Source organism: Lepidothrix coronata, unplaced genomic scaffold, assembly GCF_001604755.1.
Source record: "Lepidothrix coronata isolate B3197 unplaced genomic scaffold, Lepidothrix_coronata-1.0 Scaffold176, whole genome shotgun sequence".
NCBI lineage: Eukaryota > Metazoa > Chordata > Aves > Passeriformes > Pipridae > Lepidothrix > Lepidothrix coronata.
The window spans coordinates 1,337,927-1,362,648 of record NW_016690356.1 but is presented as its reverse complement, the minus strand read 5'-3'; the positions used below and the strand labels follow the sequence as shown (position 1 = coordinate 1,362,648).

Below are 24,722 nucleotides of genomic sequence, written 5' to 3'. Positions count from 1 at the left end.
GGGTGTTCTGGGTTTATCTGTAGACAAAAAGGATGAATCCAAAGACCACAGAGACCACCTTGCTGCTACACTACCAGAGCGCTTTCTGCTCTGCCAAGGTCTGGCCTTGCAATGCCCTTATGGAAACTGGCACATACAATTATTCCCACAGGACACATGGAACAGAGCCCTGGGGATGTGAAGCCCTGAATGCTTGTTGGGTTTTGTGCCCCTCTAAGAAGCTGGAGGTGCATGATCTGCCTGGGCACGCGGGGGGCTGGTGGCAGGATGTGAGCCTGGACTCCAGTGCTCCAATCTCACACTGTGCTCCTGTGGTGGGACACACTGGGCTCACATCTTGCTGTGTCTCCATTATTAATGCTTTGTTTGCCCCTCTCAGAGGCTCTGAGGCAGCGTGAACTATTTATTTTTAAAGGCAGAGGATCACGTTCTGGCTCGTTATCCCTCCAGCAGACAGTAACTGATGCCCAGCGCTGCTGCCGGCGCCCGGGGGTTACTTTGCACGCACAGGAATGATGACACAGCCACTGAGTGCAGCCATGGCAAACATGCTGCTGCTAATGGCAGCCTGGTGGGAAAAGAGCATTTTAGAGGGATTTGGTTTAATCATCTGGATGCGAGCGCTATTTTTATCCTCTGCTTTTTAGGTCTCAAGCCTGTGCCAAGGGAAGCTGATGACAGAGCTGGTGTCTCCCGTGGCACAGGGGCACACAGGGGTGACCGGGGCAGTGTAGGCAGTGGGGAAGGGGCCTGTGGTTGCAGCCCCTTTACACCTTGTGAGCTGAAAGAGCTCTGACACCTCCACCATGAGCTCCATTGTTTTCACATGCCCTTTTGAGACCAGTTCATAAGAAGGATCTGTGAGACCTGCGGACCTCTTGCCAACCCACCCCAAGCTGCCCTGTGGCTGTGGATGGCTTTGGGGTGAAGTCATCGTCTGTCCGTGGAGGCAGAAGGGCACCCACACTGTGCCCAGGGATGGGCTGGTGGGCACCAGGCAAGAGGTGATGCGAGATGTGGTTGTTACACCTGTGTGTGTGAAGGGGCCTGAGGAGCTCAGAGTGCATGTGGACATCATTTGGGCATAGGAGCCCGTGGAGCTCAGAGTGTGTCTGTGCATCATTTGGGAACAGTCTCAGGGAGCTTGGAGTGTGGCCAGGCATCATTTGGGCACAGGACCCGGGGAACTCGGAATGTGCGTATCCATCGTTTGGGAACAGGAACCTGGGGAGCTCGGAGCGTGTCCGTGCATCGTTTGGGCACATGAGGCCGAAAAGAAAAAAAAAACGAAGAGCGGGTAGAAAAGTATCAGGTTCCACCGAGATTTGAACTCGGATCGCTGGATTCAGAGTCCAGAGTGCTAACCATTACACCATGGAACCGCTCTGCCTCCGTTCCCTCCCGGCCGCCCCTAGTGCCTTCCCGCCGCAGCGCATCCCCGCAGCCCCCTCACAGCCGCCGCGGGGGCCGGGCTGTGGCGGGGCCGGGCTGTGGCGGGGCCGGGGGGCTCGGGGCCGGTCGGGCCCCCCGCTCGGTGTAAGGCGGGCCGGGCACGGCCCCGGCACCGCCCCGGGCGCGGTCGGGCGGCGGCGCCGCTGCCCCGGAAGCGGCCGCGGGCGGGCGGGCGGAGCGCGCAGGGCGGAAGCGCCGCGGCGGCTGCAGGGACGGACCGGCCCCGGCCCCGCTCCCGCTCCGCTCCCGACCCGCCGCCGCCCCGACCCCCGCCATGGGCACCCGCGACGACGAGTCCGCCGCCGCCCCGACCCCCGCCATGGGCACCCGCGACGACGAGTACGACTATCTGTTCAAAGGTGAGGCGGCGCGGGGCGCTCGGCGCGGGGGGAGCGCCGCGGGCACCGCTCGGGGGTTCCCCCGCGGCCCGGAATGCCCCGTTCGGGCGGGTTTGGGCAGCGGGGCTGTGTCGGTGCCCGGGCGGGGGCTGAGCAGGGGCAGGCGGCGGGCTGGCGAGCAGAGAGCGCCGGGGAGGATGCCCGCGGGTGATAAGGACTCCTCAAGGTTGATAAGGCCCCTCTCCGGCTGTTGAACAGGGCTGCGGAGGGGCTGAGATACGCTCAGCGTTGGTAATGATGCACTAATTTAATAAAAGAGCGAGATTTGCTGCCTTCTGCGTTCCGAGCCCTTGGCGAGGGGTGAATGTACCTGCTGTTCCACGCCCAGTGATTATGGAACCATAGAATCCTGGAATGGTTTGTGTGGGAAGGGACCTTAAATCCCATCCCGTTCCACCCCCTGCCATGGGCAGGGACACCTTCCACTATCCCAGGTTGCTCCAGCCTGGCCTGGATCTCCCATCCTGTCCTGGCTCCCAGCAGAGAAGGGCAGGAATTCCTTGTTTTCCAGGGCTGATGTCCCTGCACTCTGCCGTACAGCAGCAAGTTGGGGTAAAACGTTGCAGATTGTAGTTAAATACCCAATTTTCTCTCCCCGCAGAGTAAAACGCCACCCCTGCTGTCCAGGTTCATACAGCACGCTGTGAAACGTGTGCAGAAGTGCTGAGGTTTTGGAAGTTCACTGTCCAATTTTTTTAAGCCCTCCTGTAAAAGCAAGCAAAGTCCTGTAAAAAGTACTTGTTTGTTGTGGTGTGGCGTTGCAAATTTGAATTTAGGGTTTAGAGCATTGATTGTTATGATGTGATGGTGAGAGACCCCATGCTTGTCATCATGAAGGTAAAGGAAAAATCAGAGTTTTTTTCCTCTGTACCCTTAAGCTTCTGTCATAACTTTGAGTAGTTGTTTTTTGGTTGGTTTTGTTGGGTTTTTTTTTCGTTTGTTACCTGTTTTATCCAATTGCATGTGAAAGTGGTATTATTTCTAGCTATAAATCGGTTATCTGTACTATATTAAAATCAAATCAGGAAGTTCCAGAAGGGCCTTTTTTCTCAGCTTGCAGCACTGGCAAGGGCCTTGCTGAGCACTGGTTTAATCACATCCAGCAGCCTTATTGCAGGAACTTGTGTTCAGGTTATCACAACCTTTGAGTTGCTCTCACTTGTTCCTGCAGTTCTGTCAGTGGGCTTGTAATTAATGTTTTAGCTGTGAAAGCCTGAGAATATCAGTGAGTTTTCTGGGAGAGCTCCTATCTTTTATTACACCTACTTCCTTATGTAATTGGGGAATTAAAAAGCTTGGATCCAGTTACAGGGAGAAGTTCAGGGCTGCTTTATTTTATTGCCTCTCCTAAAGCTTTTTCTGTTGAGCCTGGTTCATAGAAACTGTTGGGAGAGCTGGGAATGGTGTGGAAATGCTGTTGTGAAGATGAGCCATTTGGGTTTTGCAGAGCTAAAGTGGACCGCAGGAAGTTGATGCAGTGTCACATAAGTGGGATTAATGTGGCAGCTGAAATAACATAAAAATGCAGAGTAATACAAATCCTCGAAACTTCTGTAACTTCCCAGAGGTGATGGTGGTTCCAAACAAGCTGTCACCGCTCTGGAATGATCTTGAAATTATTGCAAGTAGGTCTGTGAACTGAATGTCTCCTTACTAGGCACTGGTCAAAAAGGCAAGGGGTAGGTAAACACTCTTGGAAAAGGAAATGGGAACTCAGGGGGAACGTTAGGTCAGTGTTTGAATTTGAGACATGAGCATCTTGGGAATGGAGTGGAAATGCAGATAGGACAAGCATTTCCATTTTGAAAGGGATATTGTAGAATTAAAACGATGGAGAAAGGCATCAAAATAATCGGAAGAGAGACCTAATGGATTCACAGCCCTTATACTGAAGTGATGTACAACTTGATCAAAATTAGAACAGTGAGTCATTAGGGCAAGTAGGGAAAGTATCTCTGTTTGTCATAATTTCTCTGGATATCTGTAATGCTTCTATTACTGGGCAGCAGGTGAAAGCAGAAGGACAGAGTCCCACAGGTGTATATGCAAATTCTGGAGTGGTGCATTGCCATAAATACTATAAATGAAATCGAAAGCCTGCACAGACTTAGAGAGGAAGAACAGTGTTGGTTGGGGCATTTCAGTGTGATGGTGACAATGGCAAGCCTGAAGGTATTACTTGTTTGAAGAGGAAGGGCTGACTGGGACAGAGATTAGAGTGTTCTGTTACACAGAATGCTTCTTGGACATCAGTTCTTGATGGTCAGACTGTGGGTGTCGGTGCATTGGTCTATCAGGACACTTAATCCAGTAGGAGAGTTCTGGGGTTATGAACACGTTACAAAATACCCTTCTCCTGACTCTTGCAACACTTCAGCATACAGAAAAGCTTAAACCTGACTTGAAAAAGACAATTTGTGTTAAATTCTTCTTGTTCAGCTACGTGTCTTTGTGTTCTTCCATGCTTTTGGGGTTTGGCTGAGAGCAGTGCCTGCTGTTCCCAGCGCTGCCCTTGAGGAAACACAAGGCCTATAAAGTGCAGTTTGTAGAAATCTTGCTCTAATTTTAATAGGAGGAAAGTATAATGGTACTATAAGGATATTACTTTATTACTTAATAAATTAACCCTGGCTTAAATACAGGAACTTTTTTATCTTTTTGATCGATGTGCTTGCAGTAGACGAGTAGTTATCAAAGGAACCCTCACTTGTAGGAGAAGTTTTCTGTGGACAAAGCTCAGGAAGGTTATGACTGCACCTTGAAACCATCTGGAACTCTGGATTTGGGAGCACACTTCTCATTTCTGAGCATGGCCCTGCCTTGTGACATTCAGCTTATTGTTAGGAAAACCTCCAGTTTCAGCTATCTGCTCCATACTTTGCATCACATTCATTTCTCCAACTTTTCTCTTTGATATTGAGGAAATGCTCTGAAACTGAACCAACTTGTTGGTTTGGGGTTTAGAAAGCCCATTTTTTTTCCCCCTGTGTGTTCAGATAAACGTGTTGGAAAAAGTGGTTTCATGGCAGCTCTTGGTTTGGACAGTGGTTGGAAGCCCTTGGCCTTTGCTGCCTTAGATGTGGAGGCAGTTTTGTGCTCTAACAAACCTCCTGGTGTAGCCATTTACTGCAGAGGTGTTTGGAGGGGTTCCCTGTAATATGGAACAAACAACCCCGACCCCAGAGGGCCTTTGAGAGGCCAGTTCTCTCTGTGGTAGGAAAGGGGTGAATAAAAGGGGGGCACAGCTGAACAGGGAGATTAACACAAGTCATGACCATGTTATCACCTGCTGCCTGCAGAGTGTAGAATCAAGTCATCTTATCCATTTTTCCTTTAAACTCCAGCTGAAGTGGGCAGGATGAGGTTCATCAGCAGGTTCTTCTGGGATCATGAAGACATGTCCAAGCTTTTTATTGATATGTCTCTATAGCATAGCTCAGTGCAGAGACAAGTGGTTTTAGCCACTGTAATTCCCTGGTGCTGGTGGTCTTGTCTTAAATTATGTCCTGTGTGACTTGTGTAATAACTTTTATTGTAGACAGCACAAGCCAGTGCTGCTGGACTCTATTTTCAACCTGATTACTTTGTCAGTAGCATATTTCATGAGATAATTAAAGTATTTTCTGAAAATTTTTAAGTAAAAGGTTTAACAGAAATAAAAATTGAGTGAGTGAGCTGGAATGTTTGTGAAAAATTAACAATCCTTCCTCGACATGGTTCTCTAAATTGCTTCTCATGCATCTTAGGAAATTGAATTCTTATTTTGGTCTTCTACAGAAATAAAACTGGAATTACAGAGTGAAATTTTTACAGTAGTGTAGACTTCATACTCTTTTTTTTTTTAAACTTTTTTTTCTCTCCACCAAATGCTTGTATGTTTGTCCTAAACCTTTGGGGTAGCAACTGCTGTAGAAAATCAAATGCATCGATTTTAAGCACATGGTTGCAAGTATTGAACTGTCCCGTCACTAAACCAGTGGCTTGGGGCCGGGAGATCCCTTCCATGGCTTTCAGATCTGCCAATACCATCTTCCTTGGCTGTGAAGCTTCCTAAGGTGCTGCTCCTGTGAGGGAAGTGCTGGTCCAAAGCAGGTTATTGATGGATTTCAGGACTGGCTCTTGTGGCTGAACTTGCTAAAACGTTTCCTCCAGACCTTCCTCCTTCCAGTGCTGATGTACCGAAGGAATTTGCTGATGAGGCAAGTTGGGTGGGACAGGGTCAGTCAGAGTGTGTGCTGGTGATGACTGCAGTCCTCCTGATGAGCTGGGATTTGGGATGTGAGGTTTTATGCCTGGGGACTCAGGAGTTTGGCAAATTAAAAGTTTGCCATCTTAAAGCTGAACAATTAGGTCTGACCACAGGCAGACTGAGCCATCGAGGTGAAATGGTCAGGAAAAATAATTCCAGCTCCAGGTATGCCTGGAGTAGAGATGGAAATATTAAAATCCCTTTGTGCATCACAGGGAGATCTCAGAGTGATGTGTGCAGTTCTCACTGTGTGGGAAAGAAGTGGAAAAACTTATAGGGAAGGTATTTGGGGAAATGGACAATGTGTTTATATGGAACCCTTTGACAAGTTGGCTTGTTTAGCAAATACAACAAAGCCCAGAAAAGATGTGGTTGCTTTCTGTAAATACCCCAGTGTAAACACCATTGGGAGAGGACTCTAATAAGCTAATGGATGATGCTGGCACATGGACACCACTAATTTCTCCTGAAAATTAGAAGGCAATTTCTAACCATTAGGAGTGAGTTTCTGGAAGAAAAGCCCAATAAAAGGGTGTGTGCAGGAACAATTAGCTTTATCATGGCCTAGATAACGTCATTTCCCTCCCAGAAACTGTTTGCCTGGGATAGTTAGAATGGGACTTGGCCATCCAGGGTCATTCCTACTGCATTTCTATGCAAGGAATGTAATACCTCGGAGCAGTGTGTAGTATAAAATATCAAAACAAAGTGGTTTGATAAGGAAAGCAAAACTGCAGTGAATAACATGGTCTGAGTGGCTGTTTCAGTTCATAATTGTATTTAAAGAGTGATACTTGCCCAGACTGGCAGAAATGCAGAAGGTGTGAGGAGTCTGAGGCGCCTGCTGACATTCCAAGCTGTTCTCGTGCTCGTATTCAAGAGGAGCTGCAGTGGCCCAATTAAGTAGAGGAAATAGCTGACTTCAAGGAGGAAAGTATTATTTTCCCCTTTTAATTGGGACACATTAATCTGGTGCTGGAAACCATTCAGAGCATAAGCAGTGTGGGATTCAGAGAAGGTAAGGAAAAAAAACCTGGCAGAGGAATCAAAGGGATCCATCTACTAAGTGACTTGAAGGTGGGGTTTGCACTGAACAATAAAAATATGTTTGAGGGGATACTTAACAGGTATATGATGCATCCTGTTGGAAAAGGAAATGATGGATGTGGATTGTTTTCCTTGTTCAGAGGAGTTTCTGGCTGCTGCCAGAGCTAGTGCTGGGTGATGCAGGACTGAGGTGTGTGGAGGGAGCTCACATTTGTGTGTAACACGTCCCAGTGATTACAAACATGATGTCATCTAAAACCATGGCCTAAACCTGCCAAAACAGTGTTGGAGAACTCACTTGCCAGGGGAAGAGGAAAGCCACGGCTGTTTGCCAGGGGTGGTGACGCAGTCGGTGCCCTGTCCCCTGCCCCAGGTTTATCATGATTTAGCATCCCCGGTGCCAGCAGAGCTGCTCAGCAGTGTCGGGGCAGCCACACGGAGCAGTGCTGACCTGGCACAGAGGAAAGCACACTCCTATTTGCATTCAGCATGGGTTGCCACCTACCTGCACTTGTGATCTTCATAAACAGAAGTGGTTAACAGAGCCACTCTGCTTTATGCAAGTTCAGAGCTTGGCTGGCCGTGTGCTGAGTCAGCTGGCAGGGGAAGCTGGGAAGATGTTTGTTTTGATGAAGTATTCTGCACAAGGCCTTTTGAAGCCAATGTTTGCTGCAATTTTCATTTATGGGAGGGAGTTTAAAAGGTGCTGCTCTGCCCTTCCAGTCAGAGCAAAGTCCCATTTGCCAGAATTGCTCTGCATTATTTAAGCAGGAGCTGGTGTGCACAGGGCTGCAGCAGCAGATGGGAGTGTTTGCACTGCTAGACTGAGCTCCACGGGGGGTTTCTCCTGTGATTGAATGTGTTTGGTGCACTCATTGCTCTGTTGCACCACACAGCATCTTTAACACTGTGTTGTGGTGTCTCAGCTGTTAATGATGTGTGTTACTTAGCAAGTATTTGGTTTTTCCTAAAGAAGCAAAGCCACAACATTTTTTGTGTCACCTGAGCGTGCAGTTTTTTGCTTGGGCTGATATTGATTCACTGCTGAACTTAGTTATCAGCCTTTCCTCTCAAGGACTTTATCCTCTTTTTCTTCCCTTCCCCTCACTAATGGTTTGGTACCTTATCTTTGTTAAGGGCAGAAGATCATCCCGAGAGGCTCCTGCTGGTGTGACTCAGGTTGTGAACATGTTTCATCCAATGTCCTGCATCTTGTGACTGAGTTTTAAGTTACACTTAACCTTGCACCTTTCAGCCAGCATTACAGGTTATTGCAGTGAATCCTCATGACTGTTTTCCTGAAGGAACTGGACTTTAAACCTTCTCTCACTCTCTTGTCAAGCATAGCTGAATCCCTCCAATTAGTTTGCTTGGCACTGGTGCTGGGATGAGTCAAACTGAGCCAGGGAAGGGTGTGGATGGTGGTTCCAATCCTGAATCCCAGTGATACCCCAGCAGTGTTTTAGAGCAGTTCCAGGCTCTGGCCTGATGTGTCCAGGAGCCACAACAGCAGAGAGGGACTGCAGAAGGGCAGAGAGCTGTGGTTCAGCAAACATTTCAAACTGTCTCTCGGGGTGATGGTGGCCTTGGGGTTTTTTTTGTTTGGTTCTTTTTTCCATTCACAGATTTTTCTGTGGTAAAGCAGAGTCTGCTGCTTGCCCTGCGTTTTGAACTTCTTCAGCAAAGCAGATTTCAGTTGTGTGGTTGTGGGGATTTTGGTTTGTTTTTTAGTTTTAATGTTGTTACAAGGATGTGAAATCTAACCAGTCCCCAACTTTTGCAGTCCAGCCTCGTACATTCTTCCTGGAAGAGGAATGTTCTTCCATGCTGGGCAAAGGAGACTGAAATGTAACCAGTAAAAGTCCAGTCTAGTGTCTGTTCAAAATGCTGGTGAATGTGGCAGCTCTGGTTTTCCAGGTTTTCCAACCCTTGGGCAGCAGATCCATGACAAGCGTGGTGGTGTTGCCATTCTTTCCCTTCATGCTTCTTTCCCAAAAATAAATGTTTATTGCAGGTGATTGTCGATGGATCATCTGCACCTGGAATCTGATCCCTATGCTGCTCTTGTCTTGTAGTTGTCCTTATCGGAGACTCTGGGGTAGGCAAGAGCAACCTCCTGTCTCGATTCACTCGCAATGAGTTCAACTTGGAAAGCAAAAGCACCATTGGAGTGGAGTTTGCAACGAGGAGCATTCAAGTGGATGGGAAGACAATAAAGGCTCAGATCTGGGACACTGCAGGGCAGGAGCGGTACCGAGCCATCACCTCAGCGTAAGTGATCCCTGGGTGGCTGGGGAGAAGCTTTGGCTGAGGAGGGGAATTGTGGGCCCTTCCGATTCCTCAGGAGCTGCAAACAGGGGGTGTTTGTGTTTTATCAGGTAATATCCGCAGCCTGAGGTGGGAGGAAGGTTAAATATTATTCAGCCCAGAAACCTGATCTAGTGTGTCCCTGTGCAGACTGATTTACTGCTCTGTGCTCTCGTGACACCTAAATGGGGGCATTTCAAGCCTAGAATTGCAAGAGCTTTGAGAGACTCATTTCAGTGCAAGTGAATGATAAAGTAATATCAGTGTTCCTGGAGGTTTTATCAGTGGTAACCTAAGAGCAGAAACCCTCCTGTAGCAGCCAGAAAAGACTGCTCACTTTGTGTGTGCTTGTTTAATTGGAAAAAAACAGCATAGCAAAAGCTGGATTTCAGTAGAGCTGGAGGGAGTTGTGAGGTGAGAGAACACAGCCTGTTTCTTTTTGAATGCATTACTGTGCCTCTCGGGCCCTAAAGTGGCCTTTTGTGAAGGGAGTAGATCACGTTGACATTTTTATGATCCAGTGAGTCATTCAGTCTCTTTATCACTCTGGGCCGTGCCCGTGCTGCACCCACGGCGATGGGTGGGGGACACTTCACAGGGGTGGATCAGGGGTGGAAGGTGACTGACTCCAGAGTTCCATTTTTGGGATGGAGGGTTCTCCCCACAAACATGGGATTTGAGGCTCTGAGCTGTCCTGGCTGCTCTGCTGGTCCTGTACTGTAACCTCGTCTGGCTGCTCCGCTTCCCTGGGTATTTTTGTGCAGCTCAGTAACAGCTATTTCCCAGTAACCTGTCGCTTCTAATCCCGCTGACGTCGCTCTCCCACCCTCCTCCCCTCAGGTACTACCGCGGGGCCGTGGGGGCACTGCTGGTGTACGACATCGCCAAGCACCTGACCTACGAGAACGTGGAGCGGTGGCTGAAGGAGCTGCGGGACCACGCGGACAGCAACATCGTCATCATGCTCGTGGGCAACAAGAGCGACCTGCGCCACCTCCGAGCCGTCCCCACGGACGAGGCCAGAGCCTTCGCGGGTGGGTGAACTCAGAGTCACGTCCCAGTGCTGGCTGGGGATCTGCCTGCCCGCCCCTGGACGTGTCAGTCTGCTGGTGGGAGGGAAGAACTGCTGCTGGCCGTGTCCCTCGGTGTCACACGGCTAATTCAGGTCGAAAGGAGGCCTTGTAGAACATGCATGTCATTTCAACAATCAGCCAGAGGCACTTGGTAATTTTAAACCAGAGTTACTCTCTTGCCTGTGCACTGCTTCTCCCACAGAAACTGTGCCTGTGGCTGTAGGTTTGAGTGAGTTGTGTGGTGGCAGCTTTGCCCCTGTGTCTTGCCTTCAGTGCCCCAGCTGATCTGCAGCCCCACACAGGTACCGTGGCTGAACAGACTGTCATTAAACTGGCTTTGTGACTCTTGTTGCACAGTTAAGGTCTGTGAACAATAATTCTGGTTTCTGTAAATCTTGCCTTGTTTTAGGCCCAGTTTCTTTTCATCCAGGAGTGTAGCTGGATTTCTTATATTAAGGCTTGCTGTAGCTGCAGTGGCAGAGTTTCTGGCCAGTGAGGATTCCTGCCTGCAGCTGGAGGAGTGTCATTCCCCTCTCTGTTAAATAAGCTGCTGTGACATGCTAGGTGGGAGGTGGAGAAACTTGATGAGGTTAAAGAAAATCCCGGAAACTTCCTCATACAATTCTTGAAACTGTAACAGATTCTCCCTTTCAGGAGTGCAGGAAGTTGTGCCTTAAAGTAACACAGCACTGGGCTGATCCCTGTCCTTGGGGATGGGTGTAAATTCTATTGTTGGTGTTGGGTGGTATCACTTTCAGATCACCTGAAGGGGAAAACCCCACAACTTGTTATACTTTCTTTTGATACCCGTGTGTCTCATCGGGAACACTACAAATATTATTTGGCACAGAAGCTTTTCCAGATGGGAAGCAGATGTATGATATACCTCTCTAATTATAGTATTTCTGTCCACACAGAGAAGAATGGTTTGTCATTTATTGAGACGTCTGCTTTAGACTCTACAAATGTGGAAGCAGCTTTCCAGACTATTCTGACAGGTGAGTCATCCAGTGCTTTGTGTTTCAAGGGGGAAGGGCAGAAGGCTGCTCAGATATGATGCAAATGGGGCTTTCTTTGCCTATAAAGTGTTTAAAAATTTTGCTATTCAATCATTCTTCATTAGCCCTAAGATTTGGAGTCCAGTTTCAAAGTGTCGCAGTTGAAGGGCCAGCCTTGAACTCGGGAATGAATCCTCGCTCACTTTGATCTGCCCCAGGTTTCTGGTCAGCCTGGGTTGTGTTTCAGCTTCCATCTCCCATTACAGGGAGTGCCCACAGGAGGGAATTGTCTCATGCAGGCATCAAGTTAGAACAGCCATTGTTTATCAAAGGAGAAGTCAATTTAGTTTGGCTCCATCTTTAATGGTGCCCACAGCAGTTGCCAAGGGAGAAGGGATGAAAGAGCAGAGATCCTTCCTTGGAGACACAGTGACTCCTGAGCTGCAGGGAAGTTGCTGTCATTGCATTTAATAGTCCTGCCTGGACTTCTGGCCTGTGGGACGTGTGACAGCAGTGAGTGCTGCATTTCTTATGCTCTGTGGACAAAGTACTTCCTTTTTGTTTAAAGCCTTGTTTAGATAGGCAAAACTTGTTAAGACTGAGACACTCAACTACAACAATGTGGGGGACCTTAATTTAACCCTGGCTTATAAAGGCTGGGGTAGGAATTCACAGATTGGTGTGGAAATCACTGGCTGTCATGGGACTTTTGTGTTGCCCCCTGTCAGCTGTAGCCAGGGCACAGTGGGACACAGTGGCCTGTGTGGTTTTGGAGCTTTCATCATTCCCAGCTTTGGCAAACACACCTCTAAATCTCTGGTCTGAGCTTTCAAACATCTGAGGCACTCCTCTGGTTGTGACTCTGTTCTAGGTGTGCCAGGCAGTCTCCCTGTTTTCTCTGAGTGCCTCCAACATGTTTTCCAGTTGCAAATTTAAACTCCCTCTTTCCCAATGTAGCATGTGCCAGGATACATGATCTGCTTGGTATGAGCAGTGGCCCCACTTCTGAACTATAACTGTGTGTCTCTTAATCAGATCTTGTTGCTGTGACGTTGGCACCTTGCTAGATTTGAATTTGTTTTCCTCTTTGCCAGCTAATTTAGACATTCTTTTAAAAACACACCAAGAAGGACTTGGTAGTCATACTGGAAAATACAGTGAGGATCGAGCTAGAAAGTTATCTATTGGAGTAAAAATATAAAGTCTGTAGCATTTCTTCAGTTGTTTGAAATGCTTTATGGACAGCTTAGCACTGGAGATAGATGTTAGGCTGCTGAGGTATTAGCTGCCTGTGTCCATCTGTTTCTTATCTTATCCTTGGCTGTAAGAAGCCTCCAACAGTTCTGATTCTATTGTGTTTTTACAGTGGGTTCCTAAGTGCTCCTGTGCAGACACCAGCTAAAAGTGGTAGATGAATAAAGAACTTTTTTTTTCCTCTTTAGTTAAGCCACATGGTTCCCTTTTAACTTCAGTGTAGTCATTTGTTTGTTATTCAGTGTTGCACAAATTGAAAAAGACAAAGAGAGAAGTTCTGTGAGCTTATACATTGACTCCCTACATGACTAACTGCCATCAGAGGGTGGATGACTAAGGAGTGGCTGAGTGCAGTGCTGTTGGGATGCCTGCTGCATTTCCTGTTTTCTTCACCTGCCTAAAGGCAGTCCTGTCAAAAATGCACATGGATTTTTCAGGAGAAGGACATTGCTCACTTATAACTGCTAAACCTGAGGCTTCTTCCTTCAGGCCGGTGTCCTTGGTGTCCCTTCTCTCAGGAGCACCCAGGCTTTGAGGTCAGATTCTGGCCAGATGTGCTGTGTGTCATGTAGAACTAACAGCCTTGCTGCTTCTCCTGCTTGCAGAGGGGATTGGGGCTCTCAGATGCAGGTTAGTTAATTAACGTTCATACACCAGCACTAATAAAACAACATGAAGTATATCAGGCAGTGCTTGTTCCCTCCCAAGGCTGTCACAGCCAGTATAAACTGGTCACCTCGCTGTCCCCATCTGCTGTTGGACCATTATGTTCTCTGAGTGATGCTGAGGAGGTGGAAAGTTCCCTGTGTGCCCTGGGCTGCTGCTGCTTCCCTCAGAGCTGTGTGATGCTCAGAGGATGTGCTGCTGTTGCCATGGGGAGCAGTTCACCTCTTGGCCACAGCCTAGGCTGTGCTTTCTCTCTCCTCACATGCTTCCAGCAGTACCTTTTATTCCAGAAATTAGTTTGGATTCTAATTGGTGAAGGTTTGATTTTTTTTTCCCCTGGTTTAATATTTCTGTAAGCAGAGTGGTCTGTAATGGGTAAACAAGTGATTAAAACTTGCCCTCAGAGGACTCTGACAGATTGCCAAGGCTGTTGCTTTTCTATGGATGTCAGAGTGCCCTGCATGTTGTTGTGACAGTGTTTAGGGCACAGAGCTCTCGGGCCTGTGGACAGGATCCTTGTTCAGGAGGGGTCAGATCAACTGTGCTGGAAAAAACACTTGTGATTAGTGGGCATGTGGCTCTCTCCAGACAGGAGCTGCTGTTCCAGGGAGATAAAGATGAAGTAAATGGTGCCTTAGCAGCAGGTCGGCTCCATCTGGGCTGTGACTGTTCTGCCAGTAAACTCCTCGATAACACTTCACAGCTGCCTTTAGCTGTTAATGGCTCACTCTGAAGGAAAGAGGGGAGCAGTCATCTGTGGAATGTGGTTTTTGGAGTCACCCTGCAGGATCCTGGATGGTGTGTTGGCAGGGCAGCCTCCCAGCACAGTGCCTGTGGGTGGAATGCTCGCTGTCCCCTGGAGAAGGACGTTGGCAAAGCCAGCAGGCAGTGCCAGCGGCTGGAGCAGAGGTGTCTGACAGGAGGGGCAGGATGTGCTGCTGCACCAGCTCTGCTGGAATTTGCAGTGCTGGGAGCTGCTCCACAGACAACCCAGGCTGCTCCAGAGCCTTTCTCCCAGCTCCTGGGATCTCTCCTCAACAGGTTGTCGTGGCCAAGGTCTGCAGCAACCCCCTTTTCTTTCCAGCCCTCTTGAAGCTGTTCTGGTTGGGGCACTATTGGAAACTTGTGAGAGTTCTTCCCCTGGAGGTGTAGAAGGGTCCATGTTAAACTTACCCACACCTGGATTTTCAGATTAAGCCATTTTGAATGGCTTTGGCCAAGGGAAATATGAGTCCATTTTGTAGTTAGCACAGCCTGAGTATGTGATCTGTTGCTACAGGTGGAAGAAGGGATAAAAGCTCTTCTTCCCTCTCCCAGTATTAGAGAGAACTTTTAGAGGGGTTATATTGTACATTTAGTGGGCTTCCTGTCCTGCTGTGGATTCCAGAGGAGGTTTTGGGGACCTTTCCTGTCTGTGGCTTAGAGTAGTGGTCCCTATCCAAATTCTTCTGTTCCAAGATGCCTAGTCTGCAAGGGCTGATTGTTGTGCACACAAAGCTGCTTTGTATCATCTGGCAAATAGGAGAGACTGGTATTATGATCCCAGCCACTCTGAGCATTCACAGCAGAATAAAGCATCCTTAAAGTAAACTGGAGTCTGCCTGGCTCTGTGCTGTCTCTGTTCCCATACTGCATTCTGCTGTGGTTTCATCTCTAAGGAATCCCATCACCAAGGAAACAGCATCAGAGAATTAACATCAAAAAATCGAGGGATTTCCTCTTTTGTTTTCTCTGTACACCTGAAAAGGAATGAAACCCCAGTGCAGGCTGAGCAGCCAAGGACTGGCCTAGGCAGCAACATCCCTTTTTCTCAGCTCTCACAGTGCAAGGCCTGTCTCTCACAGTCCCCCTTTATGCAGTGGTGCATTCTGCTGAATGTGTCCTTAATAAGGTCTCCATTCAGTCACTGAGCAGAGCCCAAAGTGCTGTGGCTTCATTAAAAACCTCACATCTTCATTAGGCCTGCACACAGTTCCACTGGAGGCTTTGCTGCTGGGCATTTTGCCCCAGTGAGAGCAGCTTTGGGCTGTTCCCCCTCCCCTGTCACAGCAGCACAGCTCTGTGTGGTGACAGTGCAGCTCCCCCAGGGAAAGGCAGGGTTTGGTATCTGGGCTGTGGCTGCACCCAGTTTGCACTGCAGAGGAGGGAGAAGCAGCAGGGAGCAACAAACTTGGGAGTGCTGGAAGGGGTTTCACTGGCAGGGCTGCTGGGCAGACTGTGGAAGTGGGAATTATGGGAATATATTCCCAGAGTCAGAAGGGACAGAGCCTTTGTCAGTAATGGAACTGGTGCTGTCAAGATTGTTTTTGGGGCTTTGGGGCTGTTTGCTGAAGATCTTTGCTGTCAGATGAGGGTGTTACACAGTGCCCCTGTGTGAGTCCTGGCTTACAGGGTGGAGGAAGTGTGTGACAGCTCTTGTAGGGACTTGCATGAACTTGTTCAGGAAGTTCTCTGGGAAACTGAGAATGGCTGCTGCTGGAGGTGCTACTGGAGAGTTCCCAGTAACAAAGGTGGCAAGAGGCTTTTCCTGTTGATTCAGAAAGGCCATTGTTCTGCTCCTGGAGGTGAACTGGCTGTCAGCCCTGAGCTGGGGCAGGGCAGTGGAGCACAAGGCTTGTCCGGAGGAATTAGGAGCAGATCCAGCTGTGCTCCTCCCACCTCACACACAGGCTCTCCAGGGCCGAGCTGATCCTTATCTGCTGGTTCCCACAATGGGCTGCAGGGGACTTTAAAGGTCTGGTTTTGTGGGGGTCACTTCACTTGAGAATTGTTTGGCTCTTTGTTGGAAAGAAGAGTGAGCTCGAGGAAGGGTGATACCAGAAACTCCTCCTGCCCGTGCAGCTCCTGTTTGGTTGCCTCAGTGACTCGATCTGTACTGAATGCATGTGTAAAATCCACTTCTCTGAACAGTTTGTCTCTGTCTGAGTCTGAGGTGTCAGTTTGGAGGCCCAGTTCTTCCCAAGGTAGATGTTACCTGTGCAGTCCATAAATCCAGCACGGTGTCTATGAGAGATGTCCATTTTGCCAGCAGTCCCATGGATGTGTGCAGCCCTGCTCCTGCTCTTCCTGGGAGCACTTGGCCTCTGTGCTGGCAGCTTAAATTAGTGCAGGCTTGTTGCCTCAGGGGGACAGCTTTCAAGCCTGGCTTGTCAGGGACCCTGTTCAGCTCCTCAGTGCCATCTCATCCCATCACAGGCACTCAGCTGTGTGAGGATCTCTCAGCACAAGGCTGCTCCACTTCCAGAAATGATGTCAGGATGGGCACTAAGCAGCAGTTCATCAAAATTCCCAACAAAGGCTACTCACTAATGGCAAATTCCTGATGGAAATGCCGTGTCTTGGTTTGGGATCTGGTGATGTGTGTGTTTGGACAGTCATTATCCAGCTGATATGAGACTCCAAACCCCCAAAAGAACTCGGACCTTCGCTTTGTTTTGCCAGAGCTGCTCATGAGCTGGGCTCTTCCTGCTTTGCTGTGCAGGAGGGAAGTGCAGACACCCTGTCTGTGGCAGCCTGGGCCTCTCTGGAACCTTCTGACAGGGCATGGAACGTGGAAACAGGGTGTGGGCACAGCCCCCTGCTCTGGGGGCTCTGCTGCTGGCACTGCTGGTGTGTTTGTTGCCAGCACACTTTTCTCTGTGAAAAGGCAGAAGATGGGATGTTGTCATGCCGGGGTTGGCTTTTTGCTGGATTTGAAACACTTCCAAGCTTGTTGTAAAGCTGACCTTTAGCAAGCTTTTATTTTTTTTTAAATTTTAATGGTTTTCAAACTCAAATTTGCAAGTGAGTTCCCCACGTTCTATTTTTGGTGTGCTTTATTTCCTTTCTGGGGGTGAAGTGCTACACATGCTCTACTCTTTCTCTGTGCAGCTGAAGTGAATGTTGCTGTAGCTGCTCTGAGTTTCTGTGCAGCATCACTGGCCACTAACGAACCCCAGGAACTGGGCAGGGCTCTCTGCAGGTGCTGGGAAGGCACAGGGATTTAACCTGCGCTCCCTGAGTTCGGAATCTCTTTGGAGCCCACTTTTCTTACACAGCACATTTTGTAAAGGCTTTATGTGCTGCTTAAGGGGCTCAGTCTCCCCTTTTGGGCCTAAATCGACCTTTTCTGAAGATTTAGAGCTGTTGGGATGGTAGACAAGGTGTTGTACGTGATGGGTGTGCTGAGAGAGAAGGAATTACCCCTGCAGTGCTATCAGGGAGAGGAATCTGGAGTGGTTCCCTTTAATCCTGCTGTTGTCTGTGGATACATGAGCAAACATGTAACTCCCATCCACAGAGTCCTAAGGACCTTCAGAAGAAATGGATGCTCACATAGTTCCTGATTTCTAGCAAAGGAATTTGTGAATTCTGTCCAGTTACTAACTCTTATCTCAAGGCAAGCAAAACAGCTGTTAAACTAATTTCTTTTGCAAAAATACATTTTATTTTCTGAACCTAGAAAGCACCGCAGTTGAACCTGTTGTGAAAGCTTCTTTGTGTTACCTGTGTAATCCCAGAGCTCTGCCTGGTTCCCCCCAGGTGTAAGTCCTGGATGGCACTGTGCTGGTGTGCTCATAATGATCAGCTCTTTCTCACCCTGCAGAGATCTATCGCATTGTCTCCCAGAAGCAAATGTCCGACAGACGTGAGAATGATATGTCTCCAAGCAACAACGTGGTTCCCATCCACGTCCCCCCCACCACTGAAAACAAACCAAAGATGCAGTGCTGTCAGAATATATAAATTGTCCATTCTTTCCTAAAAGGCTGTGTATATTCCCCAGGTCCAAGATTTAAATATATTTGTAATTCTCGTGGTTCCATTCTTGTGTTTAGTCACTGCTTATTCCTTCTGAATTTCTCCATGTCTTAAAACACTTTGATTTCAGTGTTTATCAGTCTCTTTCTTGGATGTGGCTGCAGTATTTTCCCAATGCTGACTTGTCGGTTTGGGGTCAGTAAATTGTTTGGAACTCAACTGATCTCTTCCCAACACGATGCCCATTAGTCAGAGCACAGGAACCTTTAGTGAGCACTTGAATTTGTTGTTCTGCTCCTCACAAAGCAATTACTGTCAGGTAAACGAGGAAAGTATCTCTGGGCAGGATAATCTTTCCTTGTCTGAAGGTGTTGCATCTGCACCTAAAGCTTGGCCAAGCGCCCGTTGCTCTGAAGTGCAATTTTAATGTAAGTTAAATGTTTTTGGCTGCTTCTTCAGGTTGTCAAGTGAAGTTTTGTAGAGTATTATGGGGGAGAAAAGAGAATTTCTCGAGAACAAGCAGCAGGTTCTGGCAACCTGTGACTGAGGTGCTGTGGTTTGGCACCTGCTGCAGAGGAAGTTGATGTGAGGCAGAGCTGCTGGGGCTGCACTGAGGGGCCCTTTGTGAGGGAGCTGCATCCCTGGGGAAGGGTCACTCCAACCCTGGAGCTTGCAGCCTGGTTTTGTGCTGCCTGAGGCTTGGCCCCCACAGTGCTGGTGGTATCAGGATTTGAGGATGCCTTTTTTTTTTTTTCATGGGACACAGACTTGAAGGGTGTTGTCACGTATTACATATCACACCTGTTAATGCATGCCACTTATATTAATATATTCGAATGCTTGAGTTGATGAATCAACAACTTCAACTACCTAGCCTTAGTTTTCGGTTCCGTTTGATCCAGTATTTTTAAATTATTCCAGTGGTTTGCTGTCTACTCTTGAACAAAACCATCTGGAGTAGTTTTCCTGCTGTCTGTCGCTCCCTGCAAACCCTCTGTCGGATTCGCTTGTTCAGGGATACATGAACTGTGCCTTCTGTCACTGCACATCCCTCTCTGCTATTCCTAAACATGCCAACCCTGGCACTGGGGCTACGGGCACTGCATTCCTACACTATTTAGAGGAACTGTTTGTTGTGTAAATGCCTGCAGTTATTTATACAATTACAGGGAAGTAATGGATTGTGGGGGATGTTTCTCAAACTCTGATACGACCCGTGTGGAACATCCAAAATCTGGTTGGCACTTCCAGCTGTGTTCCATCCCACCCCTCCTGTCTCGCGGTGCTCATGACGTGTGAGGCACACGGAAGGCATTGCTGTAGTCGGTCACTTCTTGTTTTTTACTCCATTTCTCCTCCTGGTATTAGTTCTGGAGATGCTCCTTTGATCTAATTTGTAAATTACTTTGTATTTTATGCATGTACTGTACTTTGATTCATTATTTTTTTAGATTGATTTAAAATATATTCATCCATGATTCTAATAAAGAATTACAGGGGACGACTCACTGTGGTGTTGGGTGCACTTTTTGGGAGGACTGTCATTTGACATGAAGGTTTTTACTTACTGGAAGCTGATGAGCTTCTTGGAGCAGGCAGTGAGAAGACCCTAAAGTGGAAGTGCCCCTGGAAAAGGACCTGGAAGGGTCGTGTAACACAGCTGTCTTCCCTCAGAGCAGGTCTGCAGCTTTCTGGGGCTGCTGCAGTTCAGAGCCAGGGCAGTTTGGCAGCTCCAGGGAGCTTTTACACTCAGGAATTCTGTGGGTTCACACCAGTCAAACCTCTGAATAGCTTTTACAGTCCTGGGGGTTTTTTTCCCACGTTGCCATGAGAAAGAAAATCCTGTGGGATACAGACTGCTCCTTCTGCAGGAAAGGATGAAAGCTTGGGATCCCGCTGGGGTGTCCTGGTGAAGTGGTGCCAGGAGCACCCACGGAGCACGTGGGGCAGTGCCAGTGGCTCTGGAGACTGAGGCAGTTTGGGTCTGAGGATGAGGAGTGAGCCTGGTCCTGGATTACTGTGGGAGCTGTTCTTGCAGCACCTTCTCTGCCCAGACTGGAGCATATTTTGTAATTAACCAATTCCCTGCAGCAGCCAAGCTTTAAATTTGTCATCTGGAAATGCAGGATAAGTTTCACTCCACTACCTTTTCTCATTCCTGTAAGCAGGTGACTGGACTCAGCTGTCACATCAGGTCCGGATTTCGTGTGGTTTTAGGCAAAACTCTTCCTCCTGCAGCAGCTGGAATTGCAGCACAGCCAGTGGGAGCAGAAACCCCTGTGGGAGGCTGAGACTTCTAAAGCAAAATCCAGTGGTGTATGTACAGAGAGGGAACCTCCTACCTGGGAAAGCCTTTGCCTCCTGTTCCCGGGGTCTGTGCTGTGCTTCCCTGGGCTGTGGCAGCAGCTCCTGCCTGGCCTGGGCTGGGTGACACTCCAGGGGCAGGAAGGTGCTTCCCAAAGTGCTTTGGGAGAGACAATGCAAGACATTATTCCATCTGAATGATGACCCAAGGGGGGACTGTTCCTGTTTGGCTGCTGATTAATCATTCTGCTCCATAATTGGCATTACTTGTGTACTGAAGTGTCTCTTCCCTGCTAATGGGAGACAACTGATGGCAACAGACACTGCTTTGGGCCCTGACAGGAGCTTGCTGAGATTCTGAGAACTCCATTTAATGCTGCAAAATGGGCTTCCTTGCCAAAAGTTTTTGCTGTCATTTACATATTTGAAAGTCCCAACTTTATCACTTATGAAGCTGTTCATGAGCATCAGTGGCTCCTGTGTTTGATGGGAGTTGAGGTTCTGACTCTTAAGCAGAAAGGACATGTAATTGTTGTGATTAAAAGACATTTTTATTAAGCTGGAATTACTTATTCCATCAGTTCAAACCTGATGAATTTCCAGCCTTAAATAGCTTATTGAGTGTGTCTTGTCAAATAAGAAGATTACACACTGGGCTTTAGTTAACAAGATTTTCAGAAGTGTGAGGCACAAATGCTGGAAAGCTCCAGCAGTCTCAGTGCTGCGTTGCCCGGGAGTCATTCCCTCTGAAGGTGTTTCTGCTGCAGGTCTGTGCTCCTGATTCATTGACTGGGCTCCCTGGGAGCTGCTGAGGCAGCTTCCATGTCTCCTGTGTGCCATTCCTGCTGGGTGACTGTGCTGGGCTGGATCCTCCAGGATCTTCACCCCCCTGAAGGGCGGGAAGCTGCGAGTGGCCCAGGGCACTGTGCCCACCCTGCTGAGGTGCAGGACGTGAACATCAGTGAGTGGTGCTGGCACTGCCCCCACATTGCTCTGGGGGGCGTGGGGGGGCTTGTCCAGGTGGGATTGGGCATCCCCAGGGCTCTCCCTCAGACCCACTGAGGACAAACTGCTGAGGAACTGGGAGAAAGGTGTAAAGAGCCACTTACCTTTTGGTTTGACACTGGGCCTTACTCCGGGTTAATCTGGAGTTACAGCACTGGCCTTTCTGAGCCATCCTGCCTTTTCTGTCCTGTGCCTGGTGCCCGTGGGGGTTTTTGGCTGAGGGGGGGCAGCCCCATTGTGAGCAGCCCCATCACCTGGAGAACTCAGACCTGTGCAGGGCCTGACAGTTTTGCTCTGCAAATGAGTACGTTTGAGAACTACACGGTGAGAGAAATTCAATTTATTTTGTACAAGGTAGGATACCTTTGCACAGTGAACAAATATATTACAAATCTGTCTTGCCTTAAAAAAGTATTGCCATTTTGGTGCCTGTTTCCTAAGCTGACGCTAATATACAAGAAGGTACCTTTTTTTTTTGTTGGTTTTGCTTGTTTTTTTTTTCCTTTTAAGCTCTATGCATCATTGCATTTGGTTTCAAAATCCTGCTTTGAAAAAAAAACAAAAAACAACACAACAACTGAGCACATCTCTGCTCTCTGGAGTCTCATTGCAAACTACAGCAACACACAAACATGGGTCAGGCTGGCAGCTGGGGCTGCTTGTGCTGGGTGTCAAGGTGGGGCTCCACGAGAGTATTCCTTATCCAACTGCCTTTCTCTTGATATTTTTGAGGTAAGTCTTTCCGTTCATGTACATAAAATATGTTCCTACTGGCCCTACAAAATAACTTACATCTCGAATAAGGCTTTCCTGGAAAACAAAACCGCTACTGCTGCTCAGTCAGGGCCCCCATGCACACATGCAGCATTCAGGGAATCGTGTGGGAATGATCCTGGGACATGGACATCGGCTGCTCCGGGAGCCTGGGGGGTCTCTGGGCTCAGGTTGGGGGGTTCAGAGCCAGCCTGATCACCTGGTGGGTCCTGGCTCTGAGGGACAGGGCTCCCAGGGCAGGATTCCCAAGGACAGGGCTCCCAGGGTAGGATTCCCAAGGACAGGGCTCCCAGGGTAGGATTCCCAAGGACAGGGCTCCCAGGGTAGGATTCCCAAGGACAGGGCTCCCAGGGCCAGGATTCCCAAGGACAGGGCTCCCAGGGCAGGATTCCCAAGGACAGGGCTCCCAGGGGTGCCCTGCCAGGAGCTTCAATCCCAGGCTGAGCCCATCTGTGGGGACAGGATGGGCCCCTCCACAGTGCTCCAAATGATCCTGGTCTGACACAGAGCCAGGATCCAGCCACTTTCTCCCAGCTGGAGGGCTCCTCTTTCCAGTCCCAAGCCCAGCAGCTCACCCAAGGGATCGTGTTGAGCAAACTGATGGATCTGGTTCCGTTCTCTTCTGCTTCCACCAGGCTGGCGAATGTGCAACAGAATATTTCTTTATATTTAAGAGGCATCAACTTGCTACTTCCACGTTTGCCTAATAAAATTACATACTTAGAGTCAATACTACTTCATGCTCAAAATCTACAAGGAACTAACGGCAAGTACTCTACTTTCTAGGTCAATAAAGATTATAAATTAAAAAAAAAATAATTGTGGTGGCGCAATGCAAAACTTTACCATGGGTCAGCCCCGTGATAATCAGTTCACAAACAGCTGCTGAAAAAGAAAACCCAGTTTCAGCTCCATTTAATGACATTTCAGGTAGAATCACCAAAGGATAACGTTGCACTACATGGTAATGCCCATCAAATTAAAGGGGGTCATCAGTGGCATGCTGACAAGTGAACCATGAGGAGATGGTTTGAAAAGATGGGAGAGAGAAGCTGTTGTGGCTCAGCTTTGGGAAAGGAAATGAAACCAGGGCTGGTCTGTGCAGACCTGCAGTGTCCCAGGGCAGGAAAGGGAGGTGCAGCAGGTTACAGGCCTGACAGATCTGCTGGATTTAGCCAACAAAAGAGAAGCTGTATAAGGAAAATTAAAGCCCATCTGTGCCAATCAGAAGTGTGGTAAAGTGGGTGGGAGGCTCATTGTGGAAATGGTCATTAGCAAAGATCAGGGGACTTTTGGAAAGATTTAAAAAACGGCACAGAAGGTGTCTGTGTTAATATTCCTCAACTCAAACCCTCTGGTACTGAGTGTAAAGATGAAAATCCCAGTGCTAATTACCGAGCATGATCTGCACAGGCTGCACATGGTGGTGGCAGTAAATGAGGTGTCCTGACAGTGAAATGACAAGTTTCCCTGCTCTCGTTCAGAAAAATGTCCATTCCCATGACAAAGATGAAAATCAATTCCAGTGCATTCCCAGTCACCTTGTTCCTAAAGGTAAAAGATTTCTTGATGCAGTTGGTAAAAATGTACATCTTTAAGTCCTTCTACTTAGCATGTGTTTGTGGTTTATTTTACAGCAAAGCCAGGGTTAGAATACAAGCCACGGAGAGTTTTTGCCTGGAGCACGTGGACACCTTCCTGGGGTGATGTACTCCAGCCACACGTGGAGGAGGTTCTGTTAGTTCCAGTTACCCATATAAAAATGTCTTTATAAATAACATCATGCAGCAGCAGTTGGCCCAAGCTGATGTTGTGTCACGTCAGGTCCTTGCGTAAGCCAGTCCACATCCGTCAGCATCCCACAGCGTGGAAAAGGATTGGCTTCTCCTCTGCTTCCTCAGTTTGTGTTGGCAGCACAGTGGAGTCCATCCCTTTAAGACTGCTTGTCCCAAGAGGGCCCGTGTGTCGGGCTGTGCCGGACGGGGAGGAGGTCGTAGTGCCCAGGAATGTGGCTGTTCCTGGGAAGGTCGTATGGATTCTGGAGGTAACTGGCACTCCGACTGCGGCCATCTTGGACTATGCTGACAGTGGGCTCTGGGGGAGCAAGGAAAACTGGGTTATGGCAACCAGCAGCACTCCCAAAACCAGTTACTGTCCTCATGTGTTTTGTCCAAGCACAGGACGTCGGCCTCCCAAACCATCTCATCCCCCTCCAGCTTCACGGGCAGCACAGGAGGCAGCACGTGGGGCAGAGCAGGGAGAAAAGCACCAAACAGGAGCCAGGGAACGGCTGGAGCTGTGCCAGGGCAGGGTTAGGCTGGATATCAGGAAAAGGTTCTTCCCCCAGAGGGTGGCGGGGCACTGCCCAGGCTCCCCAGGGCAGTGGGCACAGCCCCAGGGCTGCCAGAGCTCCGGGAGGGTTTGGACAACACTCTCAGGGACATGGTGGGATTGT

The 24,722-nt window shown here is 48.7% G+C and overlaps 2 protein-coding genes and 1 non-coding gene across 15 annotated transcripts in view; 1 reads left to right on the top strand and 2 right to left on the bottom strand.

Annotated features, from left to right (window-relative positions):
* Positions 1–1,310: 1,310 nt before the first annotated feature.
* Positions 1,311–1,382, bottom strand: TRNAQ-CUG. Its single transcript has one exon. It is a non-coding gene; the product is annotated as a tRNA-Gln (tRNA).
* A 269-nt stretch (positions 1,383–1,651) lies between these two features.
* RAB11A (RAB11A, member RAS oncogene family) lies at positions 1,652–24,061 on the top strand. Of its 2 annotated transcripts, none has more exons than XM_017830258.1 (6): positions 1,652–1,703; positions 1,749–1,811; positions 9,222–9,417; positions 10,294–10,487; positions 11,444–11,524; positions 23,905–24,061. In XM_017830258.1, exons 2-6 carry the CDS (start codon positions 1,772–1,774, stop codon positions 24,039–24,041), a joined length of 648 nt encoding a protein of 215 aa, XP_017685747.1. In that variant the 5' UTR covers positions 1,652–1,703; positions 1,749–1,771; the 3' UTR covers positions 24,042–24,061. The 2 variants fall into 2 exon arrangements, with proteins under 2 accessions (XP_017685747.1, XP_017685746.1); XM_017830257.1 differs by lacking the exon at positions 23,905–24,061 and adding an exon at positions 18,030–19,692.
* The window catches only part of MEGF11 (multiple EGF like domains 11), a 268,428-nt gene continuing 266,859 nt past the window's right edge, over positions 23,154–24,722 (bottom strand). For all 12 annotated transcript variants that reach the window (XR_001877258.1, XR_001877259.1, XM_017830247.1 and 9 more), the window contains one exon: positions 23,154–24,361. Coding sequence is in view for 10 of the 12 variants with exons in the window: in XM_017830247.1 (XP_017685736.1) it covers positions 24,201–24,361 (161 nt within the window). In the remaining 2 variants the exon portion in view is untranslated. The remainder of the gene's footprint in view (positions 24,362–24,722) is intronic.

Bases quoted from the DNA above. Each gene is read 5' to 3' on its own strand.
- RAB11A (XM_017830257.1), top strand. From the start codon at position 1,772: ATGGGCACCCGCGACGACGAGTACGACTATCTGTTCAAAG. The intron at 9,418-10,293 runs GTAAGTGATCCC...TCCTCCCCTCAG, and splicing joins TACCGAGCCATCACCTCAGC to GTACTACCGCGGGGCCGTGG. The intron at 10,488-11,443 runs GTGGGTGAACTC...CTGTCCACACAG, and splicing joins CGAGGCCAGAGCCTTCGCGG to AGAAGAATGGTTTGTCATTT.